Source organism: Diabrotica virgifera, chromosome 10, assembly GCF_917563875.1.
Source record: "Diabrotica virgifera virgifera chromosome 10, PGI_DIABVI_V3a".
Classification (NCBI taxonomy): domain Eukaryota; kingdom Metazoa; phylum Arthropoda; class Insecta; order Coleoptera; family Chrysomelidae; genus Diabrotica; species Diabrotica virgifera.
In genome coordinates this window covers 145,672,041-145,688,893 of record NC_065452.1, presented here as the reverse complement: position 1 = coordinate 145,688,893, position 16,853 = coordinate 145,672,041, and the positions used below count along the sequence as shown (strand labels likewise).

At 33.4% G+C, this 16,853-nt stretch overlaps 1 protein-coding gene across 1 annotated transcript in view; it reads left to right on the top strand.

Moving 5' to 3' along the window:
* The first annotated feature begins 638 nt into the window (after positions 1-638).
* The window catches only part of LOC114334866 (nuclear factor interleukin-3-regulated protein), a 181,652-nt gene continuing 165,437 nt past the window's right edge, over positions 639-16,853 (top strand). Inside the window, exon 1 of the mRNA XM_028284979.2 lies at positions 639-902. Coding sequence (XP_028140780.1) covers positions 857-902 — 46 coding nt within the window. The 5' untranslated portion in view covers positions 639-856. The remainder of the gene's footprint in view (positions 903-16,853) is intronic.

Below are 16,853 nucleotides of genomic sequence, written 5' to 3'. Positions count from 1 at the left end.
GGGAGACGATTAGGCAGGACATGCTGGTAAAGGGGATTAATATTGATATGACCCAAGATATAATTGTATGGAGAAATGCAATTAGGGAAGCCGACCCCGCATAGGGATAAGGCAAAGAGAATGATGATGAATTATAAATACTCAAAGACGTAAGGTTTTATTCCTTTGATCCATCAAAAGAAGGCTGTTATAAACCGAAAAAGAAGGTCGTTCCCTTACATGGTCATGTAACGAATTTTGATCTTATCGCCCCTACTAATATTGTGTGACAAACAAGCCCTAAATAATTTGTTGACAAACATAATAGGTATATGTAGAACTCTCTCTAATGACTGATATAACCCTATTAACGGCTTTTCCAATTCGAATCTGGATGGTTTCATTTTTATTCGAGAATGCACTGCAGAAAGTTCCATACTCAGAAATTGAGGACACAAACATATTATGCGTCTTGGTAATCTCACGTAACTACATATTACTGATGTGGCCGCATTTCCTTTAGGTCTCCCTTTCGCCGCTTTCTTCGTTTTGCCACTACTTAGCCGGCTCGCGAATTGTAGGTCACTATCTCAATAATACTTTTACATCCTCGCTTGAGTTCTACTGTTTGGCCCGCACTTACAGTGAACCACTGCTCTTCAGACCATTCGCTACTCTCAACTCTGGCCTTGTGCTCTAGTGAAACCACTAAGGACTTTACTTCGCGCGTCTTTTTTAGTAGACTGTGTTCGCCGGCTTTGCGGTTCTGTGCTTTTTTGTGTCCTGTGTCGTTAAAGGCCTAATCATTGCGCTGCAACAGCTAAGACCCTCTGCGGGCCCGCCCTCGAACCTCCCTGTCGGCCCTATTCCCTTCAACATGCCCATGCGCACTGAAAACGGATTAATTTTCTCACAACCCTCAGGTAAGCTACATTTTCATCCACTAAAAACACAAACACCCTACTAATAATTCAATAAATACATACACCGATAATCAGGTCACAAAATTTTACTTGTTAATTAAAAAAAAACATTATACATATTAATGCATAATGTCAATGTCACGCCTTTATTAGATTTTTTACATTAGGTAATTTAGCGTTAATTAAAATGCTTTAAATAAAAACAACCCTTAAAAAATTTTTAGTTGCTAACCGATGTCCAGTAAAATGTCCTCAATATTTCCCAGTTTGACCCCCTTTTGCCATCCATCATTAAATCAACTTTCGCTGTTATAATTCGAACAAGGGTCACTATCAATATTTAATTTTCCTGTGCTTGGCCACACAAAGTAAATTTTTGATTGACCTAAATTTGGCATAATATTGTTACAGTTTGTTATCAATGTTATTGCATACACAGGCATTTTGTTTGTAGCGTTTCATAACAATTTTGAAAATTATCAGTTTACCTTTCGTTTTAAAAATACAAAGACCTAGATCAAAACAATCTTTTAATCTGATAATAAAAATGGGACAATGAAAGTCTTTGTTTTCAAGGTTAGTTGTGGTAGGTCAGAATCGCAACTAGAAGCAAAAGCTTAAAAAAACTCGATTAGAAAAATTTAAAAATAGTAACGAAACAATCAGCTAAACGAGGTAGTTTGTTATACATGTACGAGACGAGTATATTGACATTAAAAACATAAACAGCTTTATATGTAGTAGCATTTATAAAAATGCCAATATTTTACATTGATTACTAAAATTTAAAATAAACTGGGGGTGGTTTATACAAAACGTTGAGTCTAACAATGATTTAATATATAGTGCATTCCACTTGGAATTTCCAAAACTTACAGAAATATATTACATATACAAGCTATACGCTCCCGAGGAAGCTGAAACTGTTTTCACTTGAAGACCCTTGTTGTGTGGAGGATCATCCTATTCTAGGTTTGGTTTTACAGTTTCTGGTGTGAATTTCCACTACTGTTCTCCATTCTTCTCTCGCTTTGATTGTTCTTCCTATATTTCTTATTTCCATGCTCCTTAAGTGTTTTTCCACTTGTACCTCCATCTCAGTTTAGGTCTGCCTCTGGTTCTTTTACCTGGTGGTAGCCATTCCTTTATAGCTCTTCTATCTATCTATCTAATCAGCCCTAAACATCCATCCTTGGATATAGGCCTCCTCTTCCTTCTTCCATGCCTCTCTATCTTGGGCAATTTGCATCCAATTTGACCCAGTGTGTTTCTTCAGGTCATCCGACCATCGCATCTGTGGCCTTCCCCTTTTTCGTTTGTGGTTCCACGGTCTCCAATGTATAATCATCTTAGTCCATCTTTCATCCTTCTGGCGTAGGGTGTGTCTGGAGAACTTCCATTTAAGCTTTGCTACTTGGGTAGAGACATCCTTCACTTTTGTTTTGTTACGGATCCATTCGTTTCTTTTCCTCTCTGATAGTTTAATGTTCAGAATTTGTCTTTCCATAAATCTTTCTGTCTTTGCCATTTTTTCCATATTTTCTTTTGTAAACGTCCATGTCTGAGAGCCATATATTAGAACAATATATGGCTCTCTTGACTCTCTCTATGACTCTGACTTATAGTTCTTAGCGGATCTAATTCTCTGTGCTTTTATTGCTCTGACTATCTGCTCTTAACCCATCGATTCTTGTATTTCGTGATTCATCCATTGTCTTGTCTCCTCTTCGTTTTCCCTCTTTTGTCCAAGTATGTGTCTCATAATTTTCCTCTCAAAAATTTTCAGTTAGTCTTCTCTTGCTGTTAATTCAAATGTCTCTAAAGCATATAGATACTATTGGTCTTATGGTCGTTTTGTAGATTTTTATTTTATGTTTCCTCTTATATTCTTATCTCTAAACATTTTTTTATTTTTTCTTCTAGAACGCTTTATTTCCCGCATGAATTCTTCTTTTCATATCTACACTTTTATTTCTTCTGTTGACTAATACTTTCAAATATTTGAACGTTTCAACCTCTTCGAAGCTGTGTGCATCTGTTATCAGTTCTGTCATTTGCGTCTTCTTTTTCTTGCTTACGTTCATGTATTGTGTTTCATTTTCATTTATTTCCAGTACTCTTAGTTTGGCTTCGTTTTCTATTTCTTGGAAGTATTTCCTTAATGCCCTTTTATCTGTGGCTACTATAGTTATATCGTCCGCATATCCTATTATCCATAGTACCGTTGAGAGCGCATCTCCTTGTCTTACTCCATTTTTTAGTTTTATTATTTCAACTTAGAAATGTATTCCTAAAATATTTCAAAGTAGAACTTTTCAATAATACATAGGTTGGCCTATTACATAAACTAATTTTTAACAGTTAGGCATTCTCAAATTGAAACAAAAGAATAGTTTAAGGAACATAACTGTTGTGTTGGTACAATAAATCCTTTGTTGTGGCGTTTACATCAAATTTGGGTCATGCTCTACTTGTCTTTTGTTGTTTCTGTTAATGGTAAAGTGGCAAATATCCTTCAGAATATATCAAAATGCCGTTCGGGCTAAAATGAATCTGGTTTAGTCTGAGACTTTCATGTTAATACAATACAGTGTTACTCGAAAAGTTTAATTTGGATCTTTAACAATTTTCGAAAAACTTTATTTCATTGCATTTGTTTTTAATGCATACACTTTTTTTAATTTCGGGATAAGGTTAGGATAAATTACACTTCCTAGAAACGTACTTATTCATGAACTGATACAATGTGCTCCCCTTTTCCTACATTATTTTTACTACATGTTCTGCTTATATCAGGTCGTAGAATTTTCTAGAATATTCCAAACATGTATATATGTATCACGTTGAGCTTTCAGTCTCTAGAATATTCTAGAACAAAGAAAACAACAGACCATTCTTCTAGATCTTCGATATACCTAACTTTTTTCGGATCTTAGTATTTCCAAGTTGTAGTCATTTGAAGATTACTCAATTATTATCGATCATATCGATCATAATATAAATGTTGTCATCACTCCGTACCACGTGGCCTACCCATCTTAGTCTATTGGCTTTGCGTTCTCATACTAATAGTTTATTGATTTCTTTCTTTCTCAATGTCCATGTTTCTCTTCCGTCTGTCACTGCTGGTCGTATTATGGTTTTGTACATTTGGATATAGCTTTGACCTCATTAGATGTTGAATGAAAAATATACAAATCTATCTACTTCTTCCGAATTTCGAAGATTGTATGTGATTGTATTTCGAAGGTGTGGTAGATTATTATTTGCCCTGTATACAGTCATTATTTTTGTTTTTCCGGTGTTTATTCTAAAGTACGAATTCTTTGTTTATCTAGTTTAGCTTTTAGGTGATAGTAACCATTTCGACTTCATTTGATGCTAGTATAATTGTGTTATCTGCGTATCGCAGGTTACTGATTTTTCTGCCTCTTATAATGATTCCTCCGTCCCATACGTCCAGTACTTTCCTCCTTTAATATTCAGAATACATGCTATATAATAATGGTGTTAATATTCAACCCTGTCTAGTTCCTTCCTTTCTTTGTTTTGAACGCGTTTGAATATATTCCGTGTATGTTAAGTTTGGTTGAGTTTTTTGGCAGAACTATCATAAATATTTGCAATTAAAAATGAAAACTTCTACTGAATTAGGGATCTATAGAATTTATACACAAAAAACACTATTTAACAGGGAATTCAACCCAAAGGAGAAATATCGAACAAATAGGAACATAAAGGAAGAACACTTACAGCCATACAGCCATACTACAGTATAGCATACACCTTATGCGTCAGTCGTATACATGGTTTGAGATGCGTCAAACTAAAGCTGAACAGTTATTTTTCCTATCTCTGCCTGCTAAATTCTAGAGCTACTCGTTGTTTCTCCTAATTCTATTTTGGTGGAAAATTCGCACTGTTTTTTACATTTTCGTCATTTTTCTTTCACTAATTCTCCCGTTTTTTAACACACCAACGCCATGAAATCATTATGACATATATTACCTTTGTTACTTATTATTTATCCTCAAGCTTTTTATGAAGCTTCTACCAGTTTTTGGAGTTTCTGATTCAGTTCCAGTTCCAGTTTTCATAACCATAAGTTTAGCGCAGAATAAAAAGAAGTATTTGCTTTTACTTACAAATATTTAAGTATTTACTTAATATTAATTGAATAAAGTCATTTCTTTAATGCTTTATTTAATTACTATTAAGTAAGTACTTAAATACTTGTAAGTAAAAGCAAATACTTCTTTTTATTCAATAGACCCATTATATGATGATTTTTGCTCTCTAATGTGACTGTTCTCTTGAGTTCTTTCTTCATGATCAGATGAATACAACTAGATTAAACAATATAGTTGATATTGTTGTTTAACCACCCGTTTCTAACTCTTCTGATGTTCTCCTGACTGTCATCTTTGTATTTTAGATCATTTAAAACTGATCAAATTTTTCGGAGACCATCTTCTCCCAATATCATTTTCCACAATTGTAAAATAAGGAGCAATAACTTCAAGCGGCTCCATCACTCCCTAAACACCAAAATGTATAAGTCTGCCCTTGAATATCTATTACCATATTGGCTTATGAAACTTCATAATTCATATGAAACGTTATGCAATTGTAATTTATATGCAAATATTATGTTCTAATATTCACCTTGCTACATATTATTTTGAGACAAATATAAAATTTTATGTATTAATACTATTAGTCGTTAAAGTCTTTAACAATGGCCATAACGTTTGTTTACTATCGAGATTTGATGATCCCGCTTAACGATTATGACTATTAAACCGGCATTTTGTAAGCACGAGTTCAAATTTTTTTCAAATAAACAATTCTGAGTTACGTGAACCTCTACATGAGTACGTTGCCACTAAAATCCACGGTTGACAATAAAAATTAATTTCATGTAAATTACCAAAATTCATTGACCAAGGTTGACCAAGGTCGATGAGACCTTGCTTCATCAACCAGTTGCACTTTTGAATTGGCCGCCAACTTTCAAGGCCTGCGATTGGCTAATTTACCACATACGTAGTGAAAGAATAATCTTAAGAGCGCTGTAATACGATAAACTTATTTGGTTGAATGGTGTTGGGAGTTTTAGGGATATATCTGAGGACTTATAAGCATATTTCTTGGGAAGTTCTCTAAATTTTTGGACACTGCACTACATAATAATTATAAAGATATTCTTTTATAATAATTAATTCTTTAGTAAAAAGTAATTCCATACTAGACATAAACGTCTTTACGAACTCTGACTTTGACCTGAACTGCTGCTAAGATTCACGAAATGCTATATATGGTCGGTGCTCCTATATGGCATGGAAGGATGGACTTTAAAAATAAACACAATGAATAAGCTAGAGGCATTTGAGATCTGGATTTGTCGACGAACAATAACAAATGAAGAAATCCTGAGAAGAATTGGTACAGGACGACAACTGCTATGTACAATTAAACAGAGAAACCTAAACGGCATACCTGGGGCACCTAATTAGAAACGAAAGATACCAGTTTCTGCAAACCTTAGTTGAAGGAAAAATCGAAGGAAGAAAAGGAGTGGGCAGGGAGAAAATGTCATGGCTCCGTAATGTCAAACAATGGACAGGGCTAAGAAACATAGGAGACATACATACTGCAAGTGATGAGGTAAATGAAGAAGAGGAAAATGGTCAAACGTGATCGGGAACATCCATTAGTGGATTGCATAAGAAGAAAAAGAATTCCATACTTATCAAGATTTTCCACTTAATTTATTAATAATAGACATTTATATATTAGACCGGGAGATATTAGATAGAAGTTCAGTCACGATTCCTGCTCTTTGCAGTACTGGAAGGTTAGAGGAGGTACTTACAATTTGTGGAAAACTCTACGGGTTTCCTGTGACTTGTGACATTTTCCATGAAAAAAAAATGGGGTGTTGCGAACTTCTGAGTCGCCATATCCATAGAATGACGATTTTCGACCATCGATTTTATGAAGAAAATTGTGCAGGAGGGCAGGAGGGTTGCAAAAGGGCTAACGGAGTATAATATAATATATAAACCTGTCATTCTCTGGATATGACAGGACTCAGAAATTCATTGCAGCACCCTATTTTTTGTAATGGAAAATCTAATTTTCACAAAAATAGGTCACAGGAATAAACCCGTCAATTTTGCCACAAATTGTAAGTATCACATTGTAATGCGTTTACTGCTATCACAAATAAGAATTAAAAGTAATTTTGCTTGGGAGACCAAATAAAGTTAAAAAAACTGTTTAGAATTGATAAAGTGTTCCAATGTTTTCAATATTTTAAGATCAAGATGTTAAGATCATCCTGGTATCAAAGAAGGAAAGATAAGCCACACTGTGTTGCATAATATCACCATCATCACCATATAGAAACATCAATGATTGGAATAGGTTTAACATTTTGCAGCATCTTTTTATATTGGCCCATACTAAATAATCTGCGTCACAAAAATGTCTTTCACAATGTCTTCTTTGGCCTACTTCTACTACCACTGTTAGTAACTAGATACCCACCAATTCTACATGATGGAAGGAAGATAATCATTTCAGCATTGAACGTGTGCTGAACATCTTTTTATTCTACTTCATCTCCTTGGATCAAGAAAGATACTGCTTGTCTCTGAAACTTGGTCGTGAAACTGTTGTACCGTACTCTACTTTTTCTCCAAACTCCACCAGATCATGTCCTCTTAAAAACTACGACCTATCAGGAATTTGCCTGGTTTAATACTCATTTGGCTCATATTACTAGGCATTTCACATTCACAGGGACTAGGTATGACGGTTTTTCCTCCATTTCTCACTTTCTGCGCTATATTTCATTCTGCCTGTTTCGAGAAAGTCCCAATTGAAATCTGGAGTTCGGCAGGGATGTATGATATCCCCTATTCTATTCAATATAATATGCAGTGAACACATTGTGCGTCAAGTTTTTGAGGAACGGCAAGGTGGATTAACTATAGGAGGAAGAAAAATCAAAAACCTACGAAATGTTGATGACACGGTTATATTGGCGTCTTCACCAGAAGAACTGGAACAAATTATGAATAAGCTGGGCACGGTGAGTACGGAATATGGTTTGAACAGAAATATACAAAAAACCAAAGTGATGATCATTGATAGAAACAGAAACAACCAGACATAAGAGACAGGATAGGTTACGAAGTGGTTAGACAAGTTAATTATTTAGGTTTACTAAAATCACAATAAATATGCACTAGAAAAACAAAACAAGACACGTTGAATGTTACGAGGAGCACTCCCGAATCATGATTTACAATGTATAAACTTTGTAAATCATTATTTGGGATTTACAATGTACAGGGTTATTCACTATATTTTGACCCCCCTGTAAACTGCTTTATTTACAGAATTAGAAAAAATGTAAAATACTAAAGTTATTCGAATTTTAAATTCTGATTTTTTGACATATATATTGTACTCGTGACGTCATCCATTTGGGCGTGATGACGTAATCGACTATTTTTTTAAATAGGAATAGGGGTCGAGGTCGAGGGCTAGCTCATTTGAAGGGTTATTTAATTCTTTATTCAGTAATATAAACATTAACATAATTATTTATACAGGGTGTCAAAAAAAAATTTAAATAAATTAATTGACACAAACAAATTGATTGAAGACTCTTGATTTTAGGTATTGGGGGTATTTTTTTTTCTTTAGAATAAAAGACAGTTTTCCGAGTGATGCGCAGGCCAATCTTATTATTATTTTTTTATTTCTTCGGTCTGATTTTCTTTATTTAATTTAGTGATTTGTCCTAGAATATCTCTTTTACTTGCTTTATTCTTGTTTGTGCCACTGTAATTATTGGTTCTCCTTGTTGATTGGTCATGGCTTTTGTTTTACTGTAAGCGATGTTCAGTCCCATCTTTGTCGATTCACTATCTAGTGCTTCCATCATTCTTTGTAATTCTTCACTATTTTCTGTTTTAATACAATATATATACTTACAAGTTAAAAGTGACATTTGGAAAAATTGTGTAGCTCATGTTCAAGTAAAATAAAAATATTATCTTGCTTTGTCACCAATATTAATGTCTTCTTCTTCTTTTCCTTCTTCTTCTTCTTGTGTAGACATGACTCTGTCTGTTTTTCAATGTGCCTCCAGTAAGTTGTCATTCCATCGTTTTCGTGGTCTTCCCACTTAGGTTTGGATCCCGCGTATGAAAAAAAAGTTGATTAATAGCAAGCTGAAATTTTTTTAATAGCTTAAGGGTGTCTAGTTGGAGAAACTTTGATATATGGGAACACTGGAACAGGGGCAGTTTTAATTGTGGAACAGGTTAAAAATTTGGAACGGTCAGACTTAAACTCTCCGAACAGAGATTAAACTCTCATGCAAAAATCAGACTGCTATTTATCACCTGTCATAATTCCTGTCATTTGACATATTCTACATGTTCCACTCATTAAAACGCCCATTTGGTGATAAATAGTAGGCTGATTTTTGCATGAGAGTTTAATCTCTGTTCTGAGAGTTTAAGTCTGTTCTGTCGGACAAAATACATGTGCCGTTTTCGTGGTCTGGCCGTTCCAAATTTTTAACCTGTTCCACAATTAAAACTTCCCCTGTTCCAGTGTTCCCATATATCAAAGTTTCTCCAACTAGACACCCTTAAGCTATTAAAAAAATTTCAGCTTGCTATTAATCAACTTTTTTTTCATACGCGGGATCCAAACCTAAGTGGGAAGACCACGAAAACGATGGAATGACAACTTACTGGAGGCACATTGAAAAACAGACAGAGTCATGTCTACACAAGAAGAAGAAGAAGGAAAAGAAGAAGATGACATTAATATTGGTGACAAAGCAAGATAATATTTTTATTTTACTTGAACATGAGCTACACAATTTTTCCAAATGTCACTTTTGACTTGTAAGTATATATATTGTATTAAAACAGAAAATAGTGAAGAATTACAAAGAATGATGGAAGCACTAGATAGTGAATCGACAAAGATGGGACTGAACATCGCTTACAGTAAAACAAAAGCCATGACCAATCAACAAGGAGAACCAATAATTACAGTGGCACAAACAAGAATAAAGCAAGTAAAAGAGATATTCTAGGACAAATCATTAAATTAAATAAAAAAAATCAGACCGAAGAAATAAAAAAAAAATAATAAGATTGGCTTGGGCATCACTCGGAAAACTGTCTTTTATTCTAAAGAAACAAAAATACCCCCAATACCTAAAATCAAGAGTCTTCAATCGATGTACACTCCCTCTCCTCATATATGGCTCTTAGACATGGACACATACAAAGGAAAATATGGAAAAAATAAAAATATGAAACATGAAAAATTCCATTAATTACATTATCCAATCAGCGGACTGAGCAAATTGACTTCATTAAATCTCTCATAATATATGGGACATCCTGTATAAACAATAGTTATTAAAATTTAAAATTGATCATTAAAAGTATATAATACTTACAAATGCAATTTAATGTGCTTATTCATTTTTTAAGTACTAAAGAAATGAGACAAAAAATGTATTATAAAAATAAAATAATTGTAAGTTATGACGACAATACTGTTTATATAGTGTTTATATTGCTTGCCGCCTTTGAAACATGAGAAGGTATTTTGACCAGATAAGGATATGATTTGAGCCTAAGCACTTCCGAACAATTTGACCAATTACTCTTCAGTATTGCCCAATAAGATACGTTAGAAAGTAATAAGCCACACCCGCGTCCATGTGGACTAATACAAGGAGTGATCAATTTTGAAGCAAGCAAATGTTTATATGGTTTACCTTTATTTCTATGCTCTTCGTAGAATTACTGACCGGACCCCAAAAATGCTTCTGGTCCAACTGACATCGTAAGAACTTTACATACATTGTAAATTATGATTTGGGAGTGCTCCTCGTAACATTCAACGTGTCTTGGTTTGTTTATTTCTAGTGCATCTTTATTATGATTGTAGTATAGGCTTAGTCATCACTAACTCTGTTTTACGGGATAGAAGCATGGACACTTAACACGTCTACTGCTAAAAAAAAACACTGCTAAAAAGTTGGAAGCATTTGAACTTTGGGCGTATAGAAGACATCATGGACCGAGCATGTAACAAATAACGAAGCCATGGGAAGAGTCAACAAAGGAATGGAAATATTGGAAACCGTCAAGACACGAAAGCTGCAATACCTGGGGCATGTTATGCATAATAAGAGATACAACACATCATACTTCAACTAATTATACAAGGGAAAATCCAGGGCAAGAGAAGTGTAGGAAGAAGAAGAATCTCATGGTTGCGTAACTTGAGGGAATGGTACGGATGCACATCAACCGAACTATTCAGAGCAGCAGCATCTAAGATCAGAACAGCCGTGATGATTGCCACCCTCCGTTGCGTAGATGGCATGTAAAGAAGATCACTAACAGTAGAAGATGCGAAGATGAGATCCGTCGACGCATCACAATGGCCAGATCGGTAACAGTCAAACTCACAATAATGCGGAAAAACACTGACATTACAGAAAACACAAAGTTACGCCATTTTGGAGCATTAATATTTCCTACCGTCACCTACGCTCCAGAAACATGGACCATCAAAAAAGCTGTTACGAAGCGTACAATGGCATCTGAAATGTGAATCTACTGTAGACTGTTGCGCATACCATGGGCAGTACATCACATAAATAATTCAATACTAGAAGCACTTAACATAAAAACTAGACTCGTCATAAATATCAACCAAAATATACTGAGATATTTTGCACATATAACTAGAAGAAAAGAAGGCTTAGTACCATACCAATGCTAGTTGAAGTTGAAAGCAACGCAACGTAGCGGGCAAAAGATATAGAGGAACTTCTCCAGTACGATGGTCAGACCAAATAAATAATTGGGCCAGGGTAATAAGACAAAAATATACCCTGTTCGTGACACTTCAGCAGCCAGGGTACTGAAGCGTTTTTTCGACAACTAATACTTATAGGAACACATTGTAACTATTTCCTGCGTAGGATCTGGCGGCCATTTTTATTTATAAACAATTAACTGTCAAAAACTGGCATTTTTCCCTTTTTTTTTCAAATCAATGGAAAACAGTAAAACTTATGATTTTTTTAGTAGAAACATCTTTGAGATTATGGAAAAAGCTTTAAAATGACATATTACAAAGGTTGATACACTCATTTATTATTAATATAATTGCGAAAAAAGGTCGGAATTGCAAAAAAAATTATTTTTGCAATAACTGTTGTAAAAATTAGTGTACAGGTTAGAAATTTTTGTCAATTGAGGGTTCTTTGGTGCTTAATATGTGATAAAAATTTCAAAGCGATTCATTCAATTGTTTAAATTTTATTCGAATTGTTTATCTCAGAGAGCATTTTTTTGCAATAACATAAGTCAGAAAAAAAATGACATTAGAACCATTCCACAGGTGTCAAATGGAATAGCATGAGCTATATTTTCAACTTGGTTTAAAAAAAGCGAATAAAAAATGCATTTATTAATAATAAATAATTATGCACAAGTATCGTAAATCTTTCCTTATAAACTTTTTGAATAACTTTTTCCAAAAAAATTAACTTTTTTACCCTGTTTTAAGTGCACAACTACCAAGTAATGTTATTTATATCATAATTGATAAAAAATTGTAATAAATATAAATAATTTCTTATATAACAAAATAAAATTTTATAAGGAAAGATTTACGATACTTTTGCGTAATTATTTATTACTAATAAATGCATTTTTTATTCGCTTTTTTTAAACCAAGTTGAAAATATAGCTCATGCTCTTTCATTTGACACCTGTGGAATGGTTCTAACGTCATTTTTTTCTGACTTATGTTATTGCAAAAAGAATGCTCTCTGGGATAAACAATTTGAATAAAATTTAAACAATTGAATGAATCGCTTTGAAATTTTTATCACATATTAAGCACCTAAGAACCCTTATATGACAAAAATTTCAAAGCTATACACTAATTTTTACAATAGATATTGCGAATTTTTTTTTTAATTCCGAACTTTTTTCGCAATTATATTAACAATAAATGAGTGTATCAAACTTTGTAATACGTCATTTTAAAGCTTTTTCCATAATCTCAAAGATATTTTTACTAAAAAAACCATAAGTTTCACTGTTTCCCATTGATTTGAAAAAAAGGAAAAAATGCCATTTTTTGACACTTAAAAGCAAGAGTTACTACTAGATTACCTAATAATTTAATAATTTGGTGTCAAAAATGCTTAAAAATTAAAGACAAAAAGTAATGCGATAAAATAACCCAAAACCGACGCATATGACTGATACTAGAAATTCACAATTAATGAAATCGATTCATCTCTGGAATATAATTAAACGTACAAGTTTTCGTGTTTCTTAAATAGTTTATTTTTGAATTTTTTTTGGAACTTAAAAAACAAAAAATTTTCAAATCGATTTTTCTAGAAAACGGTGTATTCTATTGACTTGAAACAAGAGCACCTTTTAGTACAAGAATACCTCAGAATTTAATAATCCAGACTCAAAAATGCTTAAAATTTAAAGACAAAAAGTTATGCGATAAAGTAACCGTTGTCCTACCCAAAACGGACGCCTATGACCGGTACTAGACATTTGCAATGAATGGAATCGATTTATCTCTGGAAGATAAATACGCATACCAATTATTGTTTTTCTAAATAAAAGCATTCCGGAGGTATTTAAGAAAAACTAATTACCAGACGCCATCTTCAAATAGCTCTAGCTCCCTTAGGAAGCGTTTTCGGACTAAGTGAATTGGGTTAAATTGTCTTAAAATTATCTGAGGAATCTCCTGTCTTCGTTTGTCGGTAGAGTTTCTGGACACTCTGTATACTTAAAAAATATCTAATTATTCAGGTTAGATATCCTTCGTTTGTACTACTGGGACCATTAATGTGATCATCTTGGAATCTTGGCGAATATAATATATTATCCTCTTTTGCATTATTTTGCTTTCTAATAAATGCCTACACTATAAAAAATATGACCACAGATTCTTTAGCTTTACAAAAGTTATTCTTGCAGTTTTCGTTTTACCTAGTCTTCTTCTAAGTTATTTTTTAGGAATAATCCGCAATAATTGATCATTTTAGACAAAATAATACTGAAACTATTGATACAATTTGGCAGGTTTTCTTGGAATATTAAAAAATTTACAGTTTTACAGTTTGACATAAAAACGATTTGAAATTCTATTTCGTCAATTGCATTTATTAAATCATATGATTGGAATAATTTTGTAAATAATGCAATTCGTTTGAAGGAAATTTAGAAAACAATGGTTCTCGGTGTTTTTCTAGATTTTTCTAGTATGTAATACGAATATGCAATAAGATTTTGCATTTTTTCAATTACGTATCATGTCATTGTTATAGTTTCATCGATAATTATAATCCGGTTTGATAACACGATAAAGTCTACGAAATAATTCCTATGATTTGTTTTTCCATTGTCAAAACTATGAAGTTTTTATAATACTTAGTAGGTAGTTATTGAAATTAAAAATATCTCAAATATAAACATTATCATCATTATCAACAACATTGGCTCTACAGCCCTTCGTGGGTAATGGTCTGTTCCAGGATCAGTCTCCATTCATTCCTCTTCTTCGCTTAGGTTTTCTACTTTCATGGTCGATACTCTTCATGTTCAATGCTTCAATACTCTGCAGTTTTCCTCCACCTGGTCCTTAAATTGTGCTCTGGATCTGCTTCTGTTTTATCATCTGTTCAGCTTTTGGTCATAAATTAGTTTTGGTCTTTACTCATGCTCTTGCACCTCTTTGCATAGGTATATATCAGAGGTGCCCAAGCTCATTGATAATCGAGCCATTTTTCAAAATTTGAAATTTTTCGCGAGCCGCAATTAAACAATTATTTAAAAAGCGTAAAAAAGGTCCTTAATTTTTCTCATACTGTTTGGATTACACGAACTTTAAAGTGAAATAAAATGGTTCACATCGTTGTTTCAAATATGCAAATAATTCTACAAGCAGCCTTTACTAATTCAGAATAATTCAATTCTTCATCATCTTTTCATCTTTTTCTGGGACGGCCTACTGATCTTCTACCGTCTCTCAAAAAGCACTGTCTGTAACACACTGTCTTCATCTAATCTTACCACATGACCTGCCCATCTTATCTTAGCTTTTATATCTTTTACGATGTTTTCAGTACCACATAGTCACCAATTCAGCTTTGCGGCGCCTTCTCCACTCTTCTGTCAATTCATCTCTTTGAGGGTCAAATATCATTCTGAGAACTTTCTTTTCAAACACCTTAAAGCAGCTTATTTTTTTCTCGCTGATGTAGAGTCTATGTTTCACTCCCATATGTAACAATTGGACGAATAATTGACACACAGTCTTAATTTAGATTGCCTTTTTAGCATCTTAGATCTTAATAATGATGATAGGGAGTATGATGCTCTGTTCCACGCAGTTATTCTTTCTGAGATCTCTTTTTATATGTGGTTGTCATCTGTGAAAACTGCCCCTAGATATTTAAACTCTTTTACTACTTCGAAGTTGTGGTCATTAATAGTTATGTTCCGCATAGGTTAAGTTAAACCTTGGTCTTGGATTTTTGGTTACTTTCATGTTTTTCGTTCTTTCTACCTGTTCCTTCCACTAGTTGTGAAAACACCTCTATCAAGTCTCTTGTAGAATAAGCGACTGCACCTATGTAGATCATCAGCAAAGGCCAGTCAATAATTTAAGTCATTTTAAAACACAAAAATTAAAAGTAATTCAGGTACATTTATTGAGAGCCACAAATAATCCTTCAAAGAGCCACATGTGGCTCGCGAGCCACAGTTTGGCCACCCCTGGTATATATCCTTCTTCTTCTCGTGCCATATTCTAACTAAGGTTGGGTATCACTTATGTTCTATGAAATATGTTCTGTGTTCTGAACGTGAAATATCTGTTCTACATTGAGGTTAGTCCAATCTCAGATCTCAGTTAGTGGAAGATCTAATACGCCGTTTACGATTTGGTACAGTTGTTTAATAGAGAAAAATGTTTTTACTTGTGCCATCTATGAGCTAAATACACATTTTTTCTTCTTACGTTTTCCTTCGACTTTACATAAGCAAGAAAATGTGATGAAACAACAAACATTGCATTGTCCTGTTACAGTAAAGTGGTGCATGAGTTATTTGTATTTGGTTCGTTTGTTCGTTTTTTCATCTTTACAATATTTTATTAGAGATGGATCAATATTTAAAAAGATCATTAGAGACGTCTACGCCTGGAAATGAAAATAATGAAAGAAAAAGCAGATTGTACAGTGATGAGTATCTTGAATATAGCTTTACAGTTATTTTAGATAAGCCACTGTTTGTTATTTGTGGAGAAGTTTTGTCAAAAGAAAGTATGATACCCTCGAAACTACTTCGGCATTTAAATAACAGACATTCAGACAGAAAAAGAAGCCTGTAGAATTCTTTAAAAGGGAGTATCGTTACAAACATTCGATTGTACTCTTTGGAGAACTAATTAATTAATTAATTTTCTTCTTTTTCTAACTAGAACATTACCGTCTCTGTGAAGTCGTTTGGTCTGTCTTTTTACTATATTATTTATTTAACTTTTTATGAAGCAGTAGCTATTTTCACTCTGACTGTGACCTGATATAATATGTTTTTCTTTTATAGTGCATTTCTCCATGATTGTAATATTTGTTTAAAAAGTCGTGTAAATATTCTTTCCGCATTTATATAACTTGATCACCCAAGTCTAAAAAGGTATATGTACCTATAAGGATAAGGGTTTACGTTATAAAAATTTTATTACTAAATGTTAAGACACAAATAATTTTAAATTTTACACATTTCTACTATTAGAATTTTTTTTAAGCCGTAGAATTGAAGAATGGGAAATACTATCACAAAT